We start from the raw sequence: 22039 nt of genomic DNA on the forward strand, positions 1-22039 counted from the left end.
AGTATTCGAAAAGCAATGAATGAAAGCAAATGAATGCTCTCAGAATACTTACTGTTCTCGCAGCAGTACGAAGAAAGCTCATTTTAATCTAATATAATAAGAAAAGGGTGGGGAAGAAAAGACGGAAAGAAAATCAAAAAAATAAAAGATCGGCCCTCTATTTTTTGTTTTACAGGGACATAAGGGAAACCGGCGGGTGAGGAAACAACAGCTGGCGCTATCACTTTCGGTGACTGTCTGCATAACATAAATGCCTAGCATTCTGCCATCCGAAAACTAATAATCGAAGTATAGTTAGTCTTTATTATTCTGAGTATAATTGAAAACTGTTCAAATAATCCCTTATTATTAATGATAGTGTTCTCTAAAGAAGCTACAAAATAATGAGGGAAGGAGGGGAGCTCGTATATTGAGCTTTACAACGATAATGGTATATTTTCTTAAGAATGCTCTACAACATTGTAAGTGTCGGCCTCAGGTGAATCCTGATGATGGAGGTCATCACTGGGAAAATCAACAGATACTTCAGTGGAATGAGTTGGTGAAGATACAACAGATACCATATTGCTGTCAGTAGCATCATGTAGGTCGCTCGTATGATCATCGTTTGTCTCTACTGTATTAATGTTTTTATTGAAAGTATACGTTTTCATTGCTTCTGCGTATTCCTCCTGTTCTCGTCTATACATGTCGTAATAAACCTGCAAAGAAAGAACGACCATTATTCGTTTGCAATCTCAAGCATTCATTAGTAACATCACAACTCACCTTCTTCTGTTCTTTTGTCAGAGCCTTCCATTGCTGACCGAGCAACCTTGTCACTTCACCGAGATTCTCTGTGGGATATTGATCTTTCATTTTATCTCGTTCAAACCGGCAATACAGAAAGAAAACATTGCCTGGACCTTTAGGCGCATTTGGGTCTTTCTTTTTACGCGGCAGTTTATTAGCGGCCGCAGATTTTCCACCGCGTCCTCCTCCTCCAGCCGCTTCACGTTTATGATGAGTTATTTGCAATTTATGGGACATCTAATGAAACGAGTAGGCTTAGTAGCAATACTTGAGAGGCACATTCATCAGTGGATAAGGGTAGGTTCAACATACATTGCCAATTTCATCATGGGAGTAAATATCAGAAGCAAGATCAGACTCGTCTATATTGTGATCCAGCACTCCATTTGATTTTTCGATACGATTCAACAAAAAACTACACAAATGAATGTGAATAGGTTTAAAAATTGCGTTTTATGCTTGTATTGTGGTTCTCTTTTTTGCTTACTTTCTCTCCATCTTTAAGTGACGAATACTCTTGCGAGCTTTTAATATCTTAATATTCAGGGCATCATTATCCTAATAACAAAAAGAAAAGCAGCAATTTGCTAGTTATTTGAATTGTTTAATACGTAGCCTAGAATTTTCCCTAGAATTTACCTGTTCAATTTCCAAGATACGCTTTCTAATATCCTTATATTTCTGTTTATACGTTGAGTCTATAGAGTCACAAGGGCCTTCTTTAGACGAGGGGGAGATTGTAGAAAGAACTGCTTTGGGAAGAAGATCGACACTTTACCTTCAGTCATTGTGTGTAAACGCAATTAGTCAAGTAGGTTCTATGCAGACGGAATTGTAAGGAAAGTGGAAAAAGCAAAATTTTTTTTCACTTATTTTTTCCTTTTCTATTTGGGTTTCATTTTGTAAGCAAAGTTATTTAACGGTATTATGTGGAAGCAGTCTTTCATAAAAAATAGGTTGGTTCAACAAATTCTTCACGAAAAAAAAAAATAAAAACTCAATCTGACCTGTCGCTTTAGCAAAAGGGCACATTCTCTTTTTTTATTTTTTTTTGGTAGAAAATTGAGGCTCCGTCAATCAATTTGAGGTTAAAACGTTTTACAGTATTTTGACTAATATTTTAGAAAAATTACAATTTTTTTTGGACAAACAATATTTTTATTTTAGACGAATCTCAATTGTGTTGTAGAGGAAGATATAAACCGTTCAAACAATGATTCAAATTTGTCCCACCCCTCAGCGATGTGTGACTAATTTATTATTTTTTAAAAACTTGTCAGTAGTGCGAAAAAAGTACTATTCCTCACCTGTATTGATTGTAAGGAAAACCGTGTTTATTACGGCGTACATTCTTCTTCTTCGCTGGATGGAAAACGTCGGGTCCTCCCGCTCCATACCAAACTGCTCGAGATATGGTCATCATGTTGATAGCGGCGTTAACGTCTCTCTGCCATAGCTTCAGACATTGCTTGCAATGAAGAACGCCGGTACCCTTAAATCCAGGAGTATCAACAATTTGCATATCATCATAGAAACAGAGGCTGCATGTTTTAGAGGTTTTGAATTCATCGATTGTGACAACAATCAATTGACCTTCAGCCTCACGTTTCTTCAGAGTTGTAAAAAGTTTACCGGCAACACCACATCTTTGCCAAACATACCAGCACCAGACACAATCAGTGGCACCCTTCTAGGGGATTCCAAGTATTTATCAGCCTTCCACTTCTTGGCACTTCAAAAAATTATCAATCAGCGGATAAGCTAAACGATGAACATGTAATTCATTGAAACTCACTTTGTTGGCTGCTGTTCGTTGACATTCTTTCCATTCTTCTTCTTCTTCCGCTGTTTTTTTCTCTTCCTTGCCTTGCTTCTCTTCTTGCGATTGTACTTGGCCGTTCCATGAGTCAACATGTTGGCCATAGTTTCGGGTGCTCTTTGCCTTCCTTGGTACAACGTAAACCTGTCCTTTGCTGTTTCATGTCCATAAAAACTAAAGAGAGCGTCTAAGTTATTGAGTATATAACTGGTGAACGCCTCATATACTCCTAGACGAGAGGTCTTTAACGAGGGGATTTGACTTTCTACTAGATCTATTCCTGTAACAGCTTTCATACTGTTCAATTTCTTACAATATTTCGTTGACCCTGCCATATGATAGTATTCGGATGTAGTGCATCTGCGTACTTGTCTGTTTGATATAGAGCCAATAACAGCAGTGAAAACAGACTTTCTTCCAGAATCCAAGATAATAGCCAAATAAGTATTATCAACTTCTTCCAGAGAGAAATCATCAAGAGTGAGATCTAATTTTTGGAACGAGGCACCATGGCCAGATTGTTGTCTTTTATTAAAAAGAAAGTCAACTGAAAACCCATCTTTTTTAATAACATTACCAAAGAGCTCTTTGTTATCACCATTCGGTGTTAGTTCAGAGATACTACATGTGCCCAAGAAGTTAAACCTCATACATTATACTCGACTATTACCGTATTAACTGTATGCTTACCTTTTGTACCGGAGTTTCTTGAAATCAAAGACATTGAAAAACAGCTCTAATTGGCTTTGGTAATTGCGGGGTAAAGGAAGTTTCACAAAAGAAGACAGCGCGTTCATACTCAAGGTAATAACCCTCCAGTGAACAGAAACCTTTGGCAGTAAGGATAACAGTTTCGAGAGAGGACGTCGTCTTACGTCAAATGACTTATGATCATCGTGTTCTCTCTCAAATTCTGCGTTCAAAGATAACAAAAAGGGTACGAAAGACCCAGGATCAGCAGATAATGTCTTCATGTTCACTTTCTTCCCCAGCTTCTTCTTCCAAGGTTCACAAAAGGTTTGAATCTTTGCTTTTATATCTTTGGTAAGGTAGTCATCAGTTGGCCATTTAGGTTTTCCTTGGCATATCTCTTGATAGCAGAAATCACTTGTGACTTTTTTAAAAGCTTCCAAGGCATACACTATGCATGATAAGAGCTTTTTTTTTTCAAAAGGCAAGTTACCATGAACAGCACTTGATTTTTTCTTTTCAAAAATTTGCTTTTTCTTTTCAAAAATTATTGTTTTGAACATGGGTCATAGTATGTATCATAAAACATGAAATAAAAGCGAAAGAGGCAACATTTGAGTATAAGAAAGCAATATATTTTATAGTGCTTATCTTTGAAAGTCACCCATGAACGCACACAAAAACATTGACAACAGATAATATAGCTATCCCGCTCCGCTATGGTATCTGTTATACTATGGCCCTCAGCCCTCTATCAATGGTTTGATGTCAATCAATTCAAAGTTGACCTTTCTTGGAACTCTTGTACAAAAAAGGCACCGACAAATATCTGGTTATTCGCGGAACACATCGTCATTGAATAAAAAAGTTGTCAAGCTTTTTGTAATTAAGCCTACTGCAAGATAACTTAAATAAGACCATTATTGGCAACTTTCTTACTGAAAGAGACTCATTTCTTGGGTTCGATTGTATGTCATCCTTAATGCTGCTTGGATATCATTGAATAATTGAGCATCCAAATATCCAAAATACTATGAATTTCATTCTAAAAATTTCTAAAGTTAAACTAAATTTAAAAATACATATTGTCCATTTAAAATTGTAAATGGTCTAAAATATAAGCTAAAATAGTGTATTGAAACTGCACAGAAATAAATTTTTGACAGATAAAAGCATCAGATCCTAGCATATTACGAAAACATAAATAGGATGGAGCCCGTAACAGAGAGCTTAACAGCGTATAAAATACAGCCGTTTTTTATGTGTTAATGGGTCGTTGCTATTAATAAATAAAGAATGCTGCTACGTATTATGCAGTTTGTACAGTCTTTTACAAATGAATAGTACGTCAACGGATTCAACGATTTGTACCCTTAATACATTTGAAGGACCTTGTTCTGCACATTAAACCCATTGGCTGTTGATTAGGCAATAACGTAAAAGTTACGGGATTGACGCATATTTTTTTTTCATCCCGTGATTGTGCATAATTTTGAACACTGATACATTCTCAATCAAATTACAATGCCTATCCTTTCTTAACATTTTGAAGTTATTGAAATTAAACAATAAATATTAACATTATGTTGGAAGAAAGAAAAACAACCGAAACCATATAATGAGTTTATTATGTTCATATACAATTGCAGGAACGGCTCAATAACCACTCCGTTGTCTCATAGGTTCTCCCCATATTTTAAGTACTGCTGTTATGCCCATACCGAGCCAAGATAGACCAGCAAATAATGTACAAGTCCACCCAGCACCTAAAGTTGCTACCATTGGTGTTGCTATAATTGACAAAATACAAGCAAACAAAAAACGCACAAAATTAGCAGCAGCAGTAGCGGATGCACCACGGCCAGGTACAGAGTCAACCAAATACGCTGTCGTTGCTGTAATAACTTGAACATTGCCGAAACACTGTACTCCAAAAGCAATAATGGCACCCCAAACGCTTAGCTTCTTTTCTACAATCCAGCCAAACAGTAATAACCCTAATGGAACACAAATCACGCCGGCAACCCAAATATTGGCTGTTATTCTATCTTCACATTTTGCTGCTCCTCCGCGAAGCCTCCTTGATCGTAACAGAAGCCGGTCTGATAAACGTCCACCTACTAATGATCCAAAAATATTCCCTATACCTGCACCCAAGTAACTAAGACCTATTTGCCAGGAGTTGAATCCATAATTTTCCCTAAAGGCATTTGGCAGAATTGTTTCGATAGCAAACATACCACCAAAGAAGAGCCCTGAGGTGATTGCAGACATAATAACAAATGGATGTCGTAAGAGCCAAAAAGATACAAATGGATTGAACGGTTTGCTCACAGCTGGCGTCACTATTTGTCTCTTTCGGTTGCTGAATGTAATATCTGAATCAACATTATCATTATCATTGGTGGTTATAATGGAAGATGAACTAGATTTTATTTCAGTGACATTCTGAACAGTGTTACTATTGCTTTCCATTTTTACAGAGTTGTAAGTGTGTGTTGGTGCTTTTTCACCTTGTGTATTATTATTAGCAATAGTAACAGTTGTAGTGGTTGTCATATTTGTAGCTGTTCGAGCAGTTGGCAGTTGAAGATCAAATTTGGCACTATCACGGTATGTTTCTGGAGTGATAAAGAAAGTAATACATAAAATAAATAAAGCAAAAGCAAAGCAAAACCAAAAAGTAGCTCTCCAAGTCGTTGGACTCATAAGCAAGAGGCCTCCCAAAAGAGGACCTATGAGTGGCCCTGTGATTATACCAAGCATATATTGACCAAATGCTCTCCCGCGTTGTTCGATGGGGTATAAATCAGCAATGTAGCCTGCACCAATCGACTGTCCGCTGGAAACGCCTATTGATTGTAAGCATCGAACAACGACTAGAACCCATATATTATGTACAAAAACAGCTCCGAGGGATGTTACCATAAAAATGGTCATGGCTATTAAAAAGATAAAGCGACGAACGTGGAAAAACTCAGATATTGAAGCCCATACTACAGGTGCTATACCCGTGAATAAAGCGAAAAGAGCTGCTGTCAAGGTTGTGGCGATATCAGGCGCGCGTAATTCCTCAGTTATAAGTGGTATACCTGTCAATCATCCAAAACGTAAAAGGAAGGCGGGGCAACTTAACTCAGAAAAGCAGTTCTCGTGATTATTACATCTTTATACAGAAACTAACTAACTTTACCTGGAAAATAAATTGTGCTGGTGAATCCACCAGTGCAAGCGACAAGCGATACACATGCCACGATCAAGGATTTGAAACGGGGACTGTATAAGCGTGGATCCTCATTCACTGGAGGACGTATAGCGAATTTTTTTCTAATGTATAATTTAATGACAGTTGTTCGATTTACATTCTTTTGCCGCCTTTCATCTTTTTGCATTTCAGATCAAAAAATAAGAAACGTGTATGACTGGAGAAAAAATACTCGAAATTTGAAAAAGAGGCTCTATCCATTATTTATAAATTTGTTTTTTTTTTTTTTTTTTTTTTTTTTTTTTTTTTTTGTGTAGATTATTTTATTTTAAAATATTAAATTAGTCACCCATCGCTAAGGGTTTATAAATTTGTTGTTTGTTGGTTGGATAAAATGTTTACCTTTTCGCTGTTCACCTTCATTATATCTGATTGGGCACAGATATTCAATGGTTTCACAGCGTAACAAAGTTATGCTAATTTTTTTTTTCCTGCAACTTATTAAAATATGTAATGCTATTAGGTAATTGAAAGGAGCTGCAATGGCAGGGTATGTTTGAGAGCTTCAAATAGCAATATTAGAGAGCAAATATAACTATAAATCAATGGTAGCTGAATGGTCAACAAAGCTTTTTTAAAATAGTTACTTAGGTAGTAGTGCTAAACAGATAATATTTGTTCCCTCAGTTTGGTTACAGACATATATCCTGATCCCCGCGCTCTTTTTTTTTTGAAAAATGTTTGTTATGTTCAATATTACATCTCTCTCTATCTGAATAAAAGCAACGCAGCACGAAATTGATATAAAATTCTAGACAGCAATCAGGAATTAAAAAGCGCCTCCAACTTATCGTTGTAATGTTCTAAAGGTACTATCAGGAGAGTATTTTTGATGATATTGGCCGCATTCTAATTCAGAGCTGCGAGAACGTCAGAAACTTCCATCTTTATCAATCACAAGACCAATAGGTTCAATATACTTGTCTAACCTCAATTTAAATATACGCGAATAGCTATATGAAACAAACTTTCATACATAGCCAAGACGTTCATGGCTTTTATGTGGAAGATTTCGATGTATCTCGGTCCCTACCGCATCTGAAATTGACTGGCCTCTTTCCCATAAAATCTGGGGGTCTCAGCATGTACCGATAAAACACCCCAGTAAGACCTTGTGGACTGCCAAAGCGATATGAATACTAACTTCATTAAGCAACCTCTATCAACTACATGAAAGCTCTATGTAGCCAAGCTTTCAATTAACTCCCTCAGTAAAATATATGAATGGTAATTGTTCGTGATTGGATATGAGTCCAGCAATCTTCTCCCGGGAGCAAGTGTATTGTATGGCAGATGCAAACCCAAAGATTTTTAGCATTGTTGTCGGCATTCCAAAAAAAATTAAGCTGTGCGAGCGCAGGCTCCTCACTCGTCCAAAGCAGTGCACACATCCACAATAAAACATACAGCGATATGCTGAACGTATGAATCCTCCTTTTTAATCCATAGTACATCATGGGTAAATGCAGCATTTTCAATACATCCATCTTCGCTGATATCATCACAACAGACGGCAATGATCTAACATCCTTTATTCGTTGATTTATGTCCATTTCAATCTCTAAACAGCTGTTGGCAAGAATAAGTAAGTCCATAACAATGTAGTCTCAACGAAATGTATTGTTGCTAACTGTTCAACTTTAAACAGGCGTCTCAGCAAAGGAAAGAAGGGTTTGAAGAAGAAGGTGTAAGTAATTGTACACAGGGATTGGAGTTGTAATTTGATTGTGATTTCAGAGCAGAAAGCATATCATCGGCTATAACACCTGGACAGTTACGCATCGAAATTTGAGTATAGGTCGCCATACTGCAGCTCTTCATAAGTGTACAAAAGCTCAACACGGATCACTCAGCAGTTTAAAGCCTTCGAGAATGTCACATTGACTTCACTGTCTTGACCGAGATTGTAGCGATAGATTTCATGGTTTTGTTTCAAACTCAATTCAAAATGCTAAATGTTCCTTACATTTGATTCAACCCCGATGATATGCTTTTGCTCTGTCAACTGTCTTTCCGCAACAACATTCTAATTATTCTTTCACTCATAGTGTCGACCCTTTCACCCGTAAGGATTGGTATGATATCAAGGCTCCTTCCATGTTCGACGTTCGTCAAGTCGGTAAGACTCTCGTCAACCGTACTCAAGGTCTCCGTAACGCCAACGACTCTCTTCAAGGTCGTGTCGTTGAGATGTCCCTTGGTGACCTTTCCAAGGATGAATCTCGTTCCTTCCGTAAGATCCAATTGAAGGTTGATGAGATCCAAGGCAAGAACTGTCTTACCAACTTCTACCGTATGGATATGACTACTGACAAGCTCCGCTCCATGGTCAAGAAGTGGCAAACCTTGATTGAAGCTTTTGTCGATGTCAAGACCACCGATGGCTATCTTGTCCGTCTTTTTGCTATCTCTTTCACTTCTCGCCGTCGTAACCAAATCAAGAAGACTACTTATGCTCAGTCTTCTCAAATCCGTCAAATCCGTAAGAAGATGTTCGAGATTATGACCGAAGAAGCTTCTGCTTGTGACCTCAAGGAACTTGTTGCCAAGGTCACTTCTTCTGCTTCTCAAACTGCTCAAGATGCCATCGCCGTTCGTATTGAAAAGGCTTGCCAAGGTATCTATCCTCTTCAAAACACTTACACTCGTAAGGTTAAGATCCTCAAGGCACCCAAGTTTGATGTTTCTGCTCTTTTGGCTCTTCACGGCGGCGCTTCTGCTGCTGCTGAAGATACCGGTGCCAAGGCTACCAAGGACTTCGTTGAACCTCCTATTTTAGCCTCTGTTTAAAATAAATTCTGTAGACTTACATGTCTGAACATACATAATAAAGGTAATTTATTAAACACATATTCATAGCGTCGCAAATGCAATCGACTTTACCCACAGCTATATCTGGACTCATCATATCATGATCGACAAGTCATTGGCAATCAGCGAAATAGCGAATGGTTTATATATCAAAAGTTCAGTTTATTTCAATGAGTATTCATGACAATATTATCGGTTGGGTCATAGAATGCCATGTTAAAATTTGGACAATATTTCATTATTTGTAACCCGAGCATTTGACTTAAGAGGATCGAATTTTTAGACAAACAACAATCGTGCGAGAATCAAAGCTCCTCTTTTGTTATGTCAAGCACACACTTCTCAACACCATTCAATATCGTCAAACGCTCCAAGTCCACGCAAACGATATCGATAGTGTATGTGTGTTCAGGTAGTGATCCGATTTCGGAATCAATCTGTCCATTTCTGTCTCGGTAACTGTCATATGTTTTTGTATTCGTTTTAATGGTTAGACGATACTTTTCTTGAGCAAGGGCCCTCATCAATGGAAGCTCATCGAAGCGATGGTTGTCTGTTGATGTGTTTTCTTCATATTCTTGAAAATCAAATGTAGGGTATTTTTCAAAGGTCTTATATGAGATGTAGAAGTTCGTCAGGGAGCGACGCAGATACAAGATCAAGTGCTTCACCGACGTTTTCGCAAACGACAACTTTAAAGTATTCTTCTGATTTTTACAAGGCAAAAAATGGCAAGCTTGTATTGTTAATGACTTCAACGTAAGAAATCTGTGAGATATCCACGTGAGCATATCGCTACGAAAAATTGAAGCACTGAATATCAAATCGTCCAGTTTATCAGTTCTCAAATTGCTGTTATCTGGTTTTGTCAGAAAAACCATTTCTGTAAATTTGGCTGTCTTTGTTCTGTTTTCACCGCGATCAATATTTCCAACAATGCCGTCTAATATTAGCCAGCTCCATTGTCGTTGAAAGTCGGTAAAATTTGATTCGTACTTCAGGTGAACAAACTCCACAGCAGCCTTTTGGTGAGCTACGGCTATTTCAGTTGGGTTATATGCAGACATTGATGCTAATAATGCTTCTGTATCATTGAAATCACCGACTTCCAACGTCAAGTTGAATGTTCTTTCGTCAGATGATATAAACAAATTTTCCATACAATCCTCATCCAGTAACAAAAACAGCCTTTTCTTCTCGCGCTTCATCTTCGAAGCTTCTTCGGCGCATATTTCCAGGTATATATGATTGTTCAACTCAATATTCAGCGACATACTACACTTTGGTACTGTCATAGAAAGAGAAATTAGGCTTCTCCAGGACTCTTCGTCTACATCAGTTGTGAAGTTTCCACGATGGATAATCAGTTCTTGCAAAGCTTTAAAACTGTTGAAGAAATCAATGCTTGACTTTGTGAATAGTATATCAGAAAAGGATTGTATCCTTCTTACTGTCGTATTTGGCTGTAGTTTTTCATGGTCTTCATCGCCATATACCAAAAAGTGACCAAGTTCTAGATTTTTCAACGTTCTAGATGAATTGATCATATCAGAAATGAGCTTTACAGAGAAATATATTCCTCTACAGATGCACAGGGTTTCCAAGGATACGTATTCTTTTAGATTGTCAACTGGTTCCCCGTTAACCATGTGTTGCAAATTAGTATAATACATGCGCGTTAACGTATTTCGAGACTTGTATACCACCTTCTCATACAAATTGAAATCATCGAAATCTATAACATCATCCCAATCGAAACCTGTTATATCTTTTAAGCGATCAAGGACGATGTTTTCAGAGATCATAATTTCCCAAATTGTTGATTTCAACTCTCTACTAATGTACAATTTCTCAACGCTTTGACATTTTTTGATGATGGACGAAAAGAGGTCAATCATTTCATTTTGATCGTATGCTTCGAAGTCAGAGGTGAAGCTAATGCATTTGACAAAACGTCCAGGTTGAAAACTGGAATATAAACGGTCGTTGAACTGTCTAGCATTAGCATTTATAAAAACTTTTCTATAAAGAGCTGTGGTTGCTGAAGAAGACCATGCCTTACAAACGAATTGACAGTTATAAATGGTTTTATTGTTCCTTCTTTGTGTTTCTGTATTCGTGATATAAGCAAATACTGAGATAAGTAATTCTTTAGGAAGTGAACTCCAAGAAGACATGTTAAAAAAGCGGTTCGTTTCAACGAGAATTTTTTATCTTATTTTCCTTGTTGTCAGCTCCTTCACTGTTGGAAATATATTCACAGTGAAAAAAGGGTGAGACTTAAATGTGGGCTGTGGACATCTTTTGATAATGCATTGTTTTTATTTTTCCATAAAATTTGTAGTGAGAGTTTCATTAAGCAAGAAAGAGCAAAACTTCACTGTTAGCAATGTAAGCAGCTCGATGTATGGAATACTTCAAATATTTAATATCTTGAATGACAAAATAATGGATCTCAATATCTATTTCTTCTTTATTTAACGGTATCATGTCTTCATAGCTACTTGCGTTCGACATTAAAATTATCCCAACAAAAAAGAAAAAGAGTAGGTCGAAATCACGTTCAGCGCGCTAAGGCTCATACATATTTTTTACTTGTTCAGTGCTTACTAAAATTCACTGTTAGCCTTTGTATTGGGGAAAGGCGCAGAACGAAATAATCAAGGTAATGTTTCCTATCTCGCCATTCCTAGCCATCAATTTTTGTCGGTCGGTATCAGTTGTAATTCTTAAGAGCTATCTAAGACTGGCTAGTTCAACCACCACTTAGAACAACGTTGCTTCCCCTCTGTTGAAAATCGTTGAGAAGGCTAATGCGTGCTTGGCGTGCTGTCATTTTTTGTAATTGTCACAGGGAATGCTGAGGGCTAGTAAAAGCTGATTATCTTCCGTAGAGTGGGGGGGGGTGGGTTTCCGCTGCCCGCCTAAAGTAAAGGAAAATATGAACACTTGAGAACTCTATTTGTTTTTGCAAAGCTGGAAAAAGTTTTGATTGTTTATAACCCAACTTCTTAATTATTCACTCAAGGAGTAAATAACTACTATGCAAATTATCTGTTTTGTATAAAATGCTTCATCGAATACAGAACCGCATACGTTATTTGCCTATGGTGGAAATTTACAGTTTATAGCTAAACCTACGTATGGAATCGTGATAAAAACAATAAAACGGATGAGCTAAAATTTATGTCAGACATTATGTATTGCTGTATAGTAAACACCATGATGCATATATAGCACGGTTTAAGTACTCACGTTCATGCATTGACAAAAGAAATGAAAAATAAAAATGAAATATGCAATCTAGAAGCGAGATTATATCATTTCAGTTTGGCGCGTGAATCTAAAAAGCAAGCTAAGTGCTATTCTTCTCTATTATAAATACATGGTTGTTTAATACCATTCGGTTCTACTTTCCTCCCTATATCGGTATCTATAGGCAGAGAAGAACCTGTTAGAACATTTTAGAAACTAAAGAATTTCGGGCATTGCCATTGACAACCGATAGCACGATGCGCAAAATCAGAGTAACGTTTTTCCCGCCAAAACTTTGCAGTTCATACAATTTTTGCCCAAAATGCGGCGTCGATATAACACAATTTTCCCATGAGAGTCATTGCCCCAATAATCCAAAAAAGCCATAGCAGGTTACAAATGCTGTTATTCTTGCCAAGTATGCACTGATTTCAAACCCGCAGACGATACCCTCCTCATCTGATACCAGCATAGAAAAGTGCTATACTACTTCACTTATAGTCCTCTTCTCAGTCATTTTCTCATAAATATAATAAAATATGCCTATATCCTTGCTTAAAGGCATTTTATTCTATTGTAATAGAGGTACTGCTGCTACTACTATCACTAATACTGCTTCTGTCTACTTCTTTAAAAACGAGTTTTTGCTGTTCGTGTATCTTATCTATCCATACTTTTCTCATATATTCTGATGGTGCAATCAAAGTGGTCGGAGGTTGCATCATTCCAGAGCTGTCGTCGTTGTCCTGAAATGATATGGGATACTTATTCAACCTCAGGGAAGCATTTGAGTTGTATTTTATGTCAGAAACAGAGATTTGATGAGCCGTGCTAGATGATGATAATCTATTATAAATATTTGATTTTGTGGAAGGAACAAGAACTGTAAAAAAGTGGGGAATTAGCCAGCTATGTTCAAAGATATTAGTCGGTTATGATCCCTTTTTAGTTTTATACATTACTTGTCTTTGGTATAAATACAGAGAGAAACTTCAATGGAATAGGCTTAAACAAAAAAGATCAGAGTTTTCTCTTTCATTTTTTCCCGTTTGGAGAGTCAAGATAACAAACTTACCTTTCTAAATAATTTGTAACATTCTATCCCATCTTGTTTTTTTATCTTACAAAAAATTAACAAATGATCGAATAAGAAAAGCTGGATATCTACAGATGACGGACTGTCTACGATGGATGCAGGAACAGTGCTGTTGTTTCTGCTATATTGCTGACTGGCACGCTTTAGTTTCCCCTGCAGTAAGAGTTGACGATTAGGTTCTGTCAGCCTTAAATCCTAACATGGATAATAGTAAGGCTTAGATATCGACGAATGTTGTATTTTACTTCTCTGCGTCCCCCACCATTCCGCAACGTGTCTATTTCAATAAACTTACGTGTCCTTTAGTTGATATAATTCTAGATGATATTTTTTCCAGGTAAAACGCATTATCCGAAAGTCCAACCTTCTTGTTTAATTGCACAAGGAGCTCCGTTATTTTTGCCATCACTTTGGGGATCTCTATATGATCCGGATGATTGTTAGGTGTCGCCTCAATAATAGCATTTAATAATAAATTGTAGCGTCCCAATCGCGAGGTGGGTTTGGTTAAGTATCCATGTAGTTCCAATCTCCGAGATTCAGGCTTTCTCTGCAGTCTCTATATACAAAATGATCTTGTCTAGAAACAGAGCCATTTTATGCTGTATTTTGACTTCGCGTTATACTGTACCTGTACAAATTGAGCAAATTTTGCATTTCTCTTTTTTTCTAGTTCATAATAATGCTTTCCTATTGTTTGGTGAGCACCATAGGTTAGGAAAGGCTCAAAACCTCTTACATGCCTTGCCATTATGTCACTGATATATGGTATAATCGAGTACTTCTCCTGCCTCAGTGTAAGATCTTTTGAGAGATCTAAGCTGATCTCCTTGATATCAACCCAATTCCAAAAAATATCTTTAATAAGAACATCTCGTCGTTCTGCTGGTATGATATCGCTAAACAACAGAGGTTTAATCCAACACTAACGTTGTAAATCAGGGCTATAACAGTCAAAATTGTCATTTGCTCAATGCACCCAGAAATTTGTATCTCTGCTACTTACGTTTTCCACATACTGTAAATCTCTGCAGAAATCCTGTTCTGTGTAGATCAGCTCGTAGATACATTCTTGCCGCTTTTGCTCCATTAGATTAGTCCCATTAAGTATATTCCTTGGAACAGATTGTCTCCACAGAGCTCTATTTGGTTCACTCTGCAAAGTACATAGGTATGAGTATTAGTAACAGTATAAGCTCTCTTTCTATTTTCTCACACTAACCGTTATTTTTGCCAGACTTGTATCCGATGGATATCGTTGGTGTTTCTAGTTAGTAAATTAAGTATCATTAAATCTGTTATCACCATATTTCTAACAAATTGACGTCACTTTCTTACTGCTTCTTTTGTTGCCTTTCTAGGACATGTGATACTATAACAAGGACGCTTACTAGAACATGTTGGTGAATAGCAATCTGTCAAAAAAGAGAAAACTCCATTTACAGGCATGGTCCTGCAGGTAGACGGTACTACGCAGTAAAGGGCAACAACAATTTAATTAGTATAAATTGCTTATTATGTCGTTTGAAACAATGGGTCTTACCGGATTTCTTTCCATTCTTTTCTGAACTCAATAAATTGTGGTCATTTGCTGAGACTGCAATAAGTGACAACGGAAGAAACTGTGACGGTATCGGTAAACGGTAGAGGTAAGATGAGCTTTCATCTTGTTCTGAGTACTGAAATTGATACAGCTCGTTACTGGTATCTGTCAACTTGCAATCGTAAGTAACATGATGAAAGAGCCCTTGACTTTCCAAAGCTTTGCCTATGATCAACGCTAGCTGTCGATCCGTTGATTGAATGATATCTAAGATAGAATCCTAAATACCATAACATGATATTGAGTAATCCATCACTCAAGCTATCTCTTTTTATACACATGTATATATTTCATCTCATATGATTTTTAATACTGATTTATTCTTTTTTACCACTGCTTCTGTTCCTGAAAACACAACATGATAGAAATGTATTTTATCCCTTCGATCGATGGTTGATAACTCTATTTTTTTCACCAATTCATTGGCTACATGTGATAACAATGCTGTATAAATCGTTGACTCGTGGACCATCGTATTTTTACGCTTATAAACTGATATCAAAGCAGCAGAATACGTCTTTTTATGCTCACGACGTGTTTGATTGTTTTGCTGTCCTGCTCTTTTTGCTACCCTTAAAGATCCTATCATGGAATCCGAAAGGTGACTGTCACTGCCACTATTACCATTGCTCATGTTTGGTTGCAATCGTGAAAATACGCTTCGTAATCTGGCTAAAGGCGGTGGGGAAGGTAAACCATTCCACATTTGCGTTAGTGCGTGTGTATGTCCATTGTAATTGTTCTGTGCATACTGCTGGTCGATATCCTGTTTATCATACTGACTATCTACATCATTTAAAGCCGGCTTGTTCGGCTGAATAAGTTCTATATTTAAGGTAATTATGAACATTTAAACTTGAATAGACGGCATTTTGTATGTATAACTGATCCATCATACCAATACTTTTAAGGTTTGGCGGTTGCTTCACTGCTAACTCGGTATTATTTTTCTCTCCCTCAAGAGTCAAATTGAATAATGAACTAGGCTGGTCATAGTTATTCTGTTGCTGTTGTTTAACGCTTGCTTTATGAGAGGTTGCTGTATTAGGCTCAGTTATTAATTCAATTGCATTGTGTTGAGCTATATGAATGGATAATGGAATTTTCGGCCTTAATTTTCCTGCTGGTGGAGATGAAGGAAGGGAGTGTTTCTGATTTTTCCATGTTAAATCATTATCTATTGTCTCTGAAAGTGGCTCTTTGTTTTGTGTTGGAATAATAGTGACATGACGTCGTCTTAATGGAAGAGTAAGATCTCGAGCAGATTTTGGTACCTTCTTCTCAGAGCGCAATTTATCACGATAAACAATAAGACTTTGACGTCTTATGGGCAGATTTTGTTGAATGTAGCTGTCCCTTATAGCAGGAGAAATATGTGAGCTACTACCGCTATCGTCATTGCTTGAAAGCAGAAGAAACTGGTTCTTATAGGTAGTAGTGGTTTGCTGGTTACTCAATAATGTGCTGTTTTTACCTACAATTGTTTCATTCGATTTTGACATAGGGAATGAAGTAATTGAGAAGAATGAGGGGGTAAAGATAAAAACAGCGAAGACCTAGTAAATTAGTAATAAGAAAAGATGGAAAAAAAAGGGTTAGTAGAAGAAGAAAATCAAGAGTAAGAGTTTCCCTCTATTATTACAAAATCATTTAGAACGTGTTGACTCAACGTCGTTCTTTCTATAAAAAGCAATGCATTTAACTTCTTCATTTAAAGCATTGTGGCGCTGTTTTTAAAATTATGGTAGTTTCAAGCCGAGTAGCACTTAGCTAAAAATGATGACAGCTTTTAACACCACTAAATGGTTCCTCGCGAATAGCTGATGGATGCATGGAAATATCTTCGTTTCAGTAAAAATTTTGATCTATTTGTAACCTGAGGTACATTTCTCTTATCGCTAACGTTGTACAGTTGAATTAATGCAGCTGGATGATCATCATTATAATTTTCCAACAGTTTTAACATCAGGAAACTCGCCATTTTATGAATAACCATAAATCTGATAATTAATGCTCCAACACTCCGACTATTGTTCGTTTTAAAACGTCAACACTTTTAATACTATGGGCTTGTCTGCATGCAAAAAAGGAGGTAAAACATCATGCGTTCGTTGGGAATTTATAAGTATCACTACAAGCCAAAAAAGCACTATATGGATGGTTGTTTGCATTTAGCTGCAATTTATTTTTCGCTTCGTGTGTCGTTGAGCATGCATGATGTAGCTTTACATACTACGGGCTTCCAAACTGTAAGCAAAGAGATAAGCGCGTTGTTTATGCGCTATACTGTTCCTCAAGAATTTCCAAATGAGTTCCTCAAATGTTTCAGCACACTATCATGGTCGAACATCATCTGTGGTTGACTGAATAATAGAAAAGATTCTAAATTTTTATTCTCATTGTTTTGGTTCGAGAAGACGTATAATTTTTAGTGAATTTACTTTTTTATACATGATCATAAGAAAGTGTGAGTGGGCATATGTACTATAAAAGTGATTAAGAGGGTGGAAAAAATTATATAAGGTTTGCTTATAAAGGATATGAAGATGAAAGAATAAATAAAATTACTTTAGTGCTTAGCTTGAACATTAACACGAGCGTTGACTCGGCGAGGGTCCAAAGTTTCAGGATCCAAAGAAGGTAAAAGGTATGAAATATCATCCCAAGGATGTCTGTAAAGACCTTGTTTCAAACGCTTCTGATCCAAATGATGACCAATGAAACCGAGGGAGCGACCAAGAACAAAGAGACCATTCAAAGTACCGATACGCATGTATTCTTCAGCTTCATCATGAGTGAAAGCACCAGATTCACGTAAGAGATCAACAAATGAAACCGCAATACAACCATCGACGTTCAAGATCAAGTTATCCTTCTTGCTTGTTGTAATTTCTTCAACCTTCAAAGCATAATCTAAGATAGGTGTATGAGGGAAGTTCTTCTTGACGTAATCCTTGACTAGTTCAACACGCATGTCAGGGTTGGTACGGGATTTGATCTTATGACCGATACCTGGGATCAATTTGTTAGCTTTACGCATGGAGGTAACAAATTCACGAGGAGTCAAGCCACTGTCGTATGCCTTGGTGAAGTTTGTAGCAGCACCATCTAAAGCACCACCGAAACGTTCACCGATAGTGAGAAGACCTGAAACGAGCGAAGAAATTAAATCTTTACCAGCACGAGTAGTGATGATGGTATTCATAGCCTAAGTTCAATGAAAAAGTTAAATTTAGATAAACCCCGATCCTACGTTTTAACTACCACTTTATACTATGAAGAATACTTACACCGGAGACAGCAGGACCATGATCAGCTGTTAACATCAAGACCATTTCAATGAATTTGCAAGCATAATCAGGAAGCCTGCGCTTGAACCACAGGAGAGAGAGAACACCACCGATGCCAACATTTTCCTTAAAGACATCAGTAATTCTCATACCAGCATACAACAATTCTTGACCTCTGTCATCAACAATAGTAGAAACGAAGCTGGCAGGCTTACGAACCAGACCAAGTTCTTGAGCCCAAGAGTAATCAATAGGGATCTTGGGGATTTCAGGCTCGGCACGGGGAGTAATGATGCCATCCTTAACAAGCTTATTGTAAGTTTCGGCAAGGGCTAAGGGCAATTGTTCGAAGGTTTCAGGAACGACAATACCAGCAGCACGCATAGCCTTATTCTTGGCATCAGCAGTTTCCATATCCGAGTTGGCCATAGAACCAGCATGGCCAAATTGTACGTCAGTGGTGAACATCTTTGCACAAGTACCAATAGCCCAAGCAACAATAGGCTTCTTGATAGTGCCGTTCTTAACAGCTTCGATGACACGGTATTCTTCAATACCACCGACTTCACCGAGCAAAACAAGCATCTTACAGTTAGGGTCTTCTTCATAACGTAATAAGTGATCAATGAAAGTAGAACCGGGGTAACGGTCACCACCAATGGCAACACCTTCATAGACACCGTCAGTAGTACGGGAAATGATATTGTTCAATTCGTTTGACATGCCACCTGACTTGGAGACATAGCCAACCGAACCAGGTCTGTAAAGCTTAGAAGAAACAATGTTATCCATCATACCACCAGTATTACCGATCTTGAAGCAACCTGGCTTGATGCCGCCGACAGTAGCAGGACCAATGACGAGGACCTTACGTGCTTCAGCTTCATGCAACAGTTGACGAGCACGGCGTTCAGGTACACCTTCCGCGATGATAGCGATGGTCTTGATTTGAGGATAACCAAAGATTTCACGAGTTGAATCGAAAACAGAACGGCAAGAAGCAAAGTTAACAACTACGTCGACGTCAGGAAACTTTTCAACAGCATCCTTTAAAGAAGTGAAGACAGGAATCAAAGTTTCCTTGGTACCCCAGTAGAACTTTTGAACATGAGAACCGCCGAAGGGATAGACCATAGCGGCGACAGAAGGTGATTCACGCTTACACATAAAGTCAAAATCGAGCATACCTTGAACAGCACGAGGCTGCATACCGTAGACGAACGCACGGGTCTTTGAGGTGAAAGGTCTGTACCATTCGGATGTTTGTTCTTGCTGTTCAGGGAAGTAAGTCATACGGTCGTTAGGGTTGGTGGGAGTAGTGTTGTCTTCGGCTATAGCAAGCTTGGGAGTGTTGGCACCAGAAGCATTGGTAGAACCAAAGATTTGATCTTGGAAAAGATTACCAGAAGAGGCACCGCTGTTGTTGTTTTGAAGAGTAGTAGCCTTACCCTCTAAGGCCAAGGGAACAATATCGGTGATGTGGGTTTCAGGACCGAAAACTTGAATTTCAACGCCTAAAGTTTCACCTAATTGACGCATGGCACGAAGACCTTCTTGATAGTTGGGACCACCACGACGAATGAAAATGCGTACCTTATGGTTGATAAGAGCCTGCTTGAACTCGGTCAAAGCGCGAATAATACCCTTGAATGTAGTAGCAACGTTGGTGAAGTTGGCAATACCACCACCAATGAAGAGAAGTTTGCCTTGAGGATTGACTTCGCCGCGAGTCATTAAATCCAAGATCGTCTTGGCATATTCGTAGGTTTGGGTTTCGGTGGGTGCACCCGAGTATTCACCATAGTTAGCAAGTTCATTAGCATAACCTAAAGCGGCAATAGCATCAGAGTAGACAACGGAAGCACCACCACCAGCAACCATAGTCCAAATACGGCCATCTTTGTTGAGAACAGTCAATTTGAGGGAAGCACCGGTCTTGCCGTCTAATTCTTGAATATAGGCTTCTTCACGGGTAAGTTCACGACCGAAAGGAGCAGGGAATTCCATGGGAGGGCCTTGATCAACATTTTGGGTATCGGAGGAGACAGCAAGGCCAATGTTTTGAGGAGCTCTACCAATAGCCCACTTAGGACCAGCCTCAAATTCAGCAGTTTGATCAAGCTTAGCAGCTAGATCAAGGTACATCACTTGAGGAGTTTGACCCTCAACAGGGTCAGTAACGACCAAAGGATTGATTTCAAGGTAAGTGAAGTGAAGATCGACATAGACAGCATAGAGACGACGGATGAAATCGACCAAAACATCACGCTTGAATTCGGGTACATCTTTGAGGAGAGTTTGTTTGATGGTATCGGCAGAGGGAAATTCAGCGGAAGCAACGGGTATCAAGAGCTTCAGTGCCTTGGCATCGACATCGCCAACTTCAATTCCACCTTCATGAGTGAAGAGGATATAATCGCCTTCACGAACGGAGTTTATACAGATGTAATATTCGGTATTATCCGGGTGAGGAGTGAAAGGCTCAATCAAGAAGGTTTTGAGAATACCAGTCGTTCTTTCAATCTAAGTATGTTTTTATAAATTTTTCATTGTTTTAATTCCCAAAAACTAGACTGATTTGATGATGCCGTGCATATTCAGTAAAATCTAAAACCCACTACCCCGCCCTGTTTGTTCTATTTTCCTTTGCCTGGCATACACCCCTCCCCCCTTTGTTTTTGAACGTCAAAACCCGTTTTGCATAAAAAAAATCTCAATTCCCGAAAAAACCAGTCAAGTAAACCAGTCAACCCATTTTTGCCAGCCAGCCACACGCAAAAGACTTATCCTCTCGCTAATACGCCGACACACTATCTATACCAATGTAACACTATTTTTTACCTTAATTTCCTTTCCGGCGCGTTCTTCAATCCATTTACGAGCATCAGTCCAATCCTTATTAAGAGCCAAAAGACCATGCTTTCCTCTACGTTTGATCAATTGATCAGGCTTAGCAACCAATTTATCGGTCAACAACCAAGGGTGAGTTTGTTCAAGATTATCAAGTTGTTGTTTCAAGGCGTTTTGAAAAGCGGCGTCATCACCTAAGAGAGAAGTGTCAACACTGACTTGCGCCAACTTGGTAGCAGCAGGTTGGAATAATGATGCAGTGGCGCCTTCTTGAGTGCCCACGAGAGGAGCACGTAAGAGATGATAAGCTAGTAAAAGCTTGCCATCATATTCTCTGATAGGTTTAGCAGACATTTAGAAGTTGATAAATTTCTGTGGCGGATGAAAAAGAAAAAAGAAAGAAACCAAATGGTAAGGAGAAACAAAAAGGAATAAAGAAAATGGGCGTTGTAGTACACACTCTTGTCAAAAATTATAGAACAGCAAGTTTATTTTAAAGTTTCTGTGACTCGAGTCAAAGCTTGGGGGTGAGCGATGGGTGAGCGGGGAAAGTAGAAGCAGAAGACTC

At 38.2% G+C, this 22039-nt stretch overlaps 9 protein-coding genes across 9 annotated transcripts; 1 reads left to right on the forward strand and 8 right to left on the reverse strand.

Annotated features, from left to right (window-relative positions):
• Window positions 1–105: 105 nt before the first annotated feature.
• Window positions 106–1780, reverse strand: BDF20DRAFT_860323 (high mobility group box domain-containing protein). The gene is made up of 6 exons (XM_053080507.1): window positions 1571–1780; window positions 1432–1490; window positions 1280–1350; window positions 1105–1207; window positions 769–1029; window positions 106–701 (listed from the first exon to the last, which is right to left on the reverse strand). The coding sequence occupies exons 1-6, from the start codon at window positions 1578–1580 to the stop codon at window positions 441–443; spliced, it is 765 nt and encodes a 254-aa protein (XP_052938306.1). The 5' UTR covers window positions 1581–1780; the 3' UTR covers window positions 106–440.
• Window positions 1781–2111: 331 nt separating this feature from the next.
• BDF20DRAFT_860332 (uncharacterized protein) lies at window positions 2112–2475 on the reverse strand (the record flags this gene model as incomplete). Its single annotated transcript, XM_053080508.1, has 1 exon — window positions 2112–2475. A coding segment is annotated over exon 1 (185 nt), but the record flags the coding sequence as incomplete, so codon positions are not given.
• On the reverse strand, window positions 2326–3677 carry BDF20DRAFT_393458 (uncharacterized protein). Its single transcript, XM_053075353.1, has 3 exons — window positions 3302–3677; window positions 2588–3197; window positions 2326–2524 (listed from the first exon to the last, which is right to left on the reverse strand). The coding sequence occupies exons 1-3, from the start codon at window positions 3333–3335 to the stop codon at window positions 2404–2406; spliced, it is 765 nt and encodes a 254-aa protein (XP_052938308.1). The 5' UTR covers window positions 3336–3677; the 3' UTR covers window positions 2326–2403.
• A 117-nt stretch (window positions 3678–3794) lies between these two features.
• BDF20DRAFT_860339 (uncharacterized protein) lies at window positions 3795–4342 on the reverse strand (the record flags this gene model as incomplete). The annotated part of the gene is given in 2 exon segments (XM_053080509.1): window positions 3795–4176; window positions 4193–4342. A coding segment is annotated over 1 exon segment (165 nt), but the record flags the coding sequence as incomplete, so codon positions are not given.
• Window positions 4343–4858: 516 nt separating this feature from the next.
• BDF20DRAFT_993819 (major facilitator superfamily domain-containing protein) lies at window positions 4859–6718 on the reverse strand. Its single transcript, XM_053085392.1, has 2 exons — window positions 6495–6718; window positions 4859–6393 (listed from the first exon to the last, which is right to left on the reverse strand). The coding sequence occupies exons 1-2, from the start codon at window positions 6691–6693 to the stop codon at window positions 4958–4960; spliced, it is 1635 nt and encodes a 544-aa protein (XP_052938310.1). The 5' UTR covers window positions 6694–6718; the 3' UTR covers window positions 4859–4957.
• Window positions 6719–7894: 1176 nt separating this feature from the next.
• BDF20DRAFT_393470 (40S ribosomal protein S1) lies at window positions 7895–9517 on the forward strand. The gene is made up of 4 exons (XM_053075354.1): window positions 7895–8025; window positions 8136–8151; window positions 8215–8253; window positions 8615–9517. Exons 1-4 carry the CDS (start codon window positions 8022–8024, stop codon window positions 9354–9356), a joined length of 801 nt encoding a protein of 266 aa, XP_052938311.1. The 5' UTR covers window positions 7895–8021; the 3' UTR covers window positions 9357–9517.
• Window positions 9518–9532: 15 nt separating this feature from the next.
• On the reverse strand, window positions 9533–11639 carry BDF20DRAFT_860348 (uncharacterized protein). Its single transcript, XM_053080510.1, has one exon. The coding sequence runs from the start codon at window positions 11552–11554 to the stop codon at window positions 9683–9685; it is 1872 nt and encodes a 623-aa protein (XP_052938312.1). The 5' UTR covers window positions 11555–11639; the 3' UTR covers window positions 9533–9682.
• Window positions 11640–13104: 1465 nt separating this feature from the next.
• On the reverse strand, window positions 13105–17461 carry BDF20DRAFT_986387 (uncharacterized protein). Its single transcript, XM_053085216.1, has 12 exons — window positions 17208–17461; window positions 16230–16887; window positions 15663–16156; window positions 15272–15551; window positions 15067–15197; window positions 14951–14995; window positions 14735–14884; window positions 14360–14653; window positions 14024–14287; window positions 13708–13923; window positions 13595–13637; window positions 13105–13515 (listed from the first exon to the last, which is right to left on the reverse strand). The coding sequence occupies exons 1-12, from the start codon at window positions 17325–17327 to the stop codon at window positions 13199–13201; spliced, it is 3012 nt and encodes a 1003-aa protein (XP_052938313.1). The 5' UTR covers window positions 17328–17461; the 3' UTR covers window positions 13105–13198.
• Window positions 17462–17900: 439 nt separating this feature from the next.
• BDF20DRAFT_911606 (citrate synthase-like protein) lies at window positions 17901–21825 on the reverse strand (the record flags this gene model as incomplete). Its single annotated transcript, XM_053083846.1, has 3 exons — window positions 17901–18539; window positions 18622–21144; window positions 21463–21825. 3 exons carry the CDS (start codon window positions 21823–21825, stop codon window positions 17901–17903), a joined length of 3525 nt encoding a protein of 1174 aa, XP_052938314.1.
• Between the last annotated feature and the right edge of the window lie 214 nt (window positions 21826–22039).

Source organism: Mycotypha africana, assembly GCF_025528875.1.
Source record: "Mycotypha africana strain NRRL 2978 chromosome Unknown BDF20scaffold_3, whole genome shotgun sequence".
Lineage (NCBI taxonomy): Eukaryota > Fungi > Mucoromycota > Mucoromycetes > Mucorales > Mycotyphaceae > Mycotypha > Mycotypha africana.

Coding starts and splice junctions, on each gene's coding strand:
- BDF20DRAFT_860323 (XM_053080507.1), bottom strand. Junction 1,351..1,431: donor GTATCTTGGAAATTGAACAG/GTAAATTCTAGG, acceptor TTTTGTTATTAG/GATAATGATGCCCTGAATAT. Junction 1,030..1,104: donor CCCATGATGAAATTGGCAAT/GTATGTTGAACC, acceptor TCGTTTCATTAG/ATGTCCCATAAATTGCAAAT.
- BDF20DRAFT_393458 (XM_053075353.1), bottom strand. CDS start 3,335: ATGTCTTTGATTTCAAGAAACTCCGGTACAAAAG. Junction 3,198..3,301: donor AAGAAACTCCGGTACAAAAG/GTAAGCATACAG, acceptor GTGATAACAAAG/AGCTCTTTGGTAATGTTATT. Junction 2,525..2,587: donor AACGAACAGCAGCCAACAAA/GTGAGTTTCAAT, acceptor AATTTTTTGAAG/TGCCAAGAAGTGGAAGGCTG.
- BDF20DRAFT_993819 (XM_053085392.1), bottom strand. CDS start 6,693: ATGCAAAAAGATGAAAGGCGGCAAAAGAATGTAAATCGAACAACTGTC. Junction 6,394..6,494: donor CAGCACAATTTATTTTCCAG/GTAAAGTTAGTT, acceptor GATGATTGACAG/GTATACCACTTATAACTGAG.
- BDF20DRAFT_393470 (XM_053075354.1), top strand. Junction 8,254..8,614: donor AAGGGTTTGAAGAAGAAGGT/GTAAGTAATTGT, acceptor TTTCACTCATAG/TGTCGACCCTTTCACCCGTA.
- BDF20DRAFT_860348 (XM_053080510.1), bottom strand. CDS start 11,554: ATGTCTTCTTGGAGTTCACTTCCTAAAGAATTACTTATCTCAGTATTT.
- BDF20DRAFT_986387 (XM_053085216.1), bottom strand. CDS start 17,327: ATGGTTATTCATAAAATGGCGAGTTTCCTGATGTTAAAACTGTTGGAA. Junction 15,552..15,662: donor TTTCAGGAACAGAAGCAGTG/GTAAAAAAGAAT, acceptor TATGGTATTTAG/GATTCTATCTTAGATATCAT. Junction 13,638..13,707: donor GTTACAAATTATTTAGAAAG/GTAAGTTTGTTA, acceptor TTTTTGTTTAAG/CCTATTCCATTGAAGTTTCT.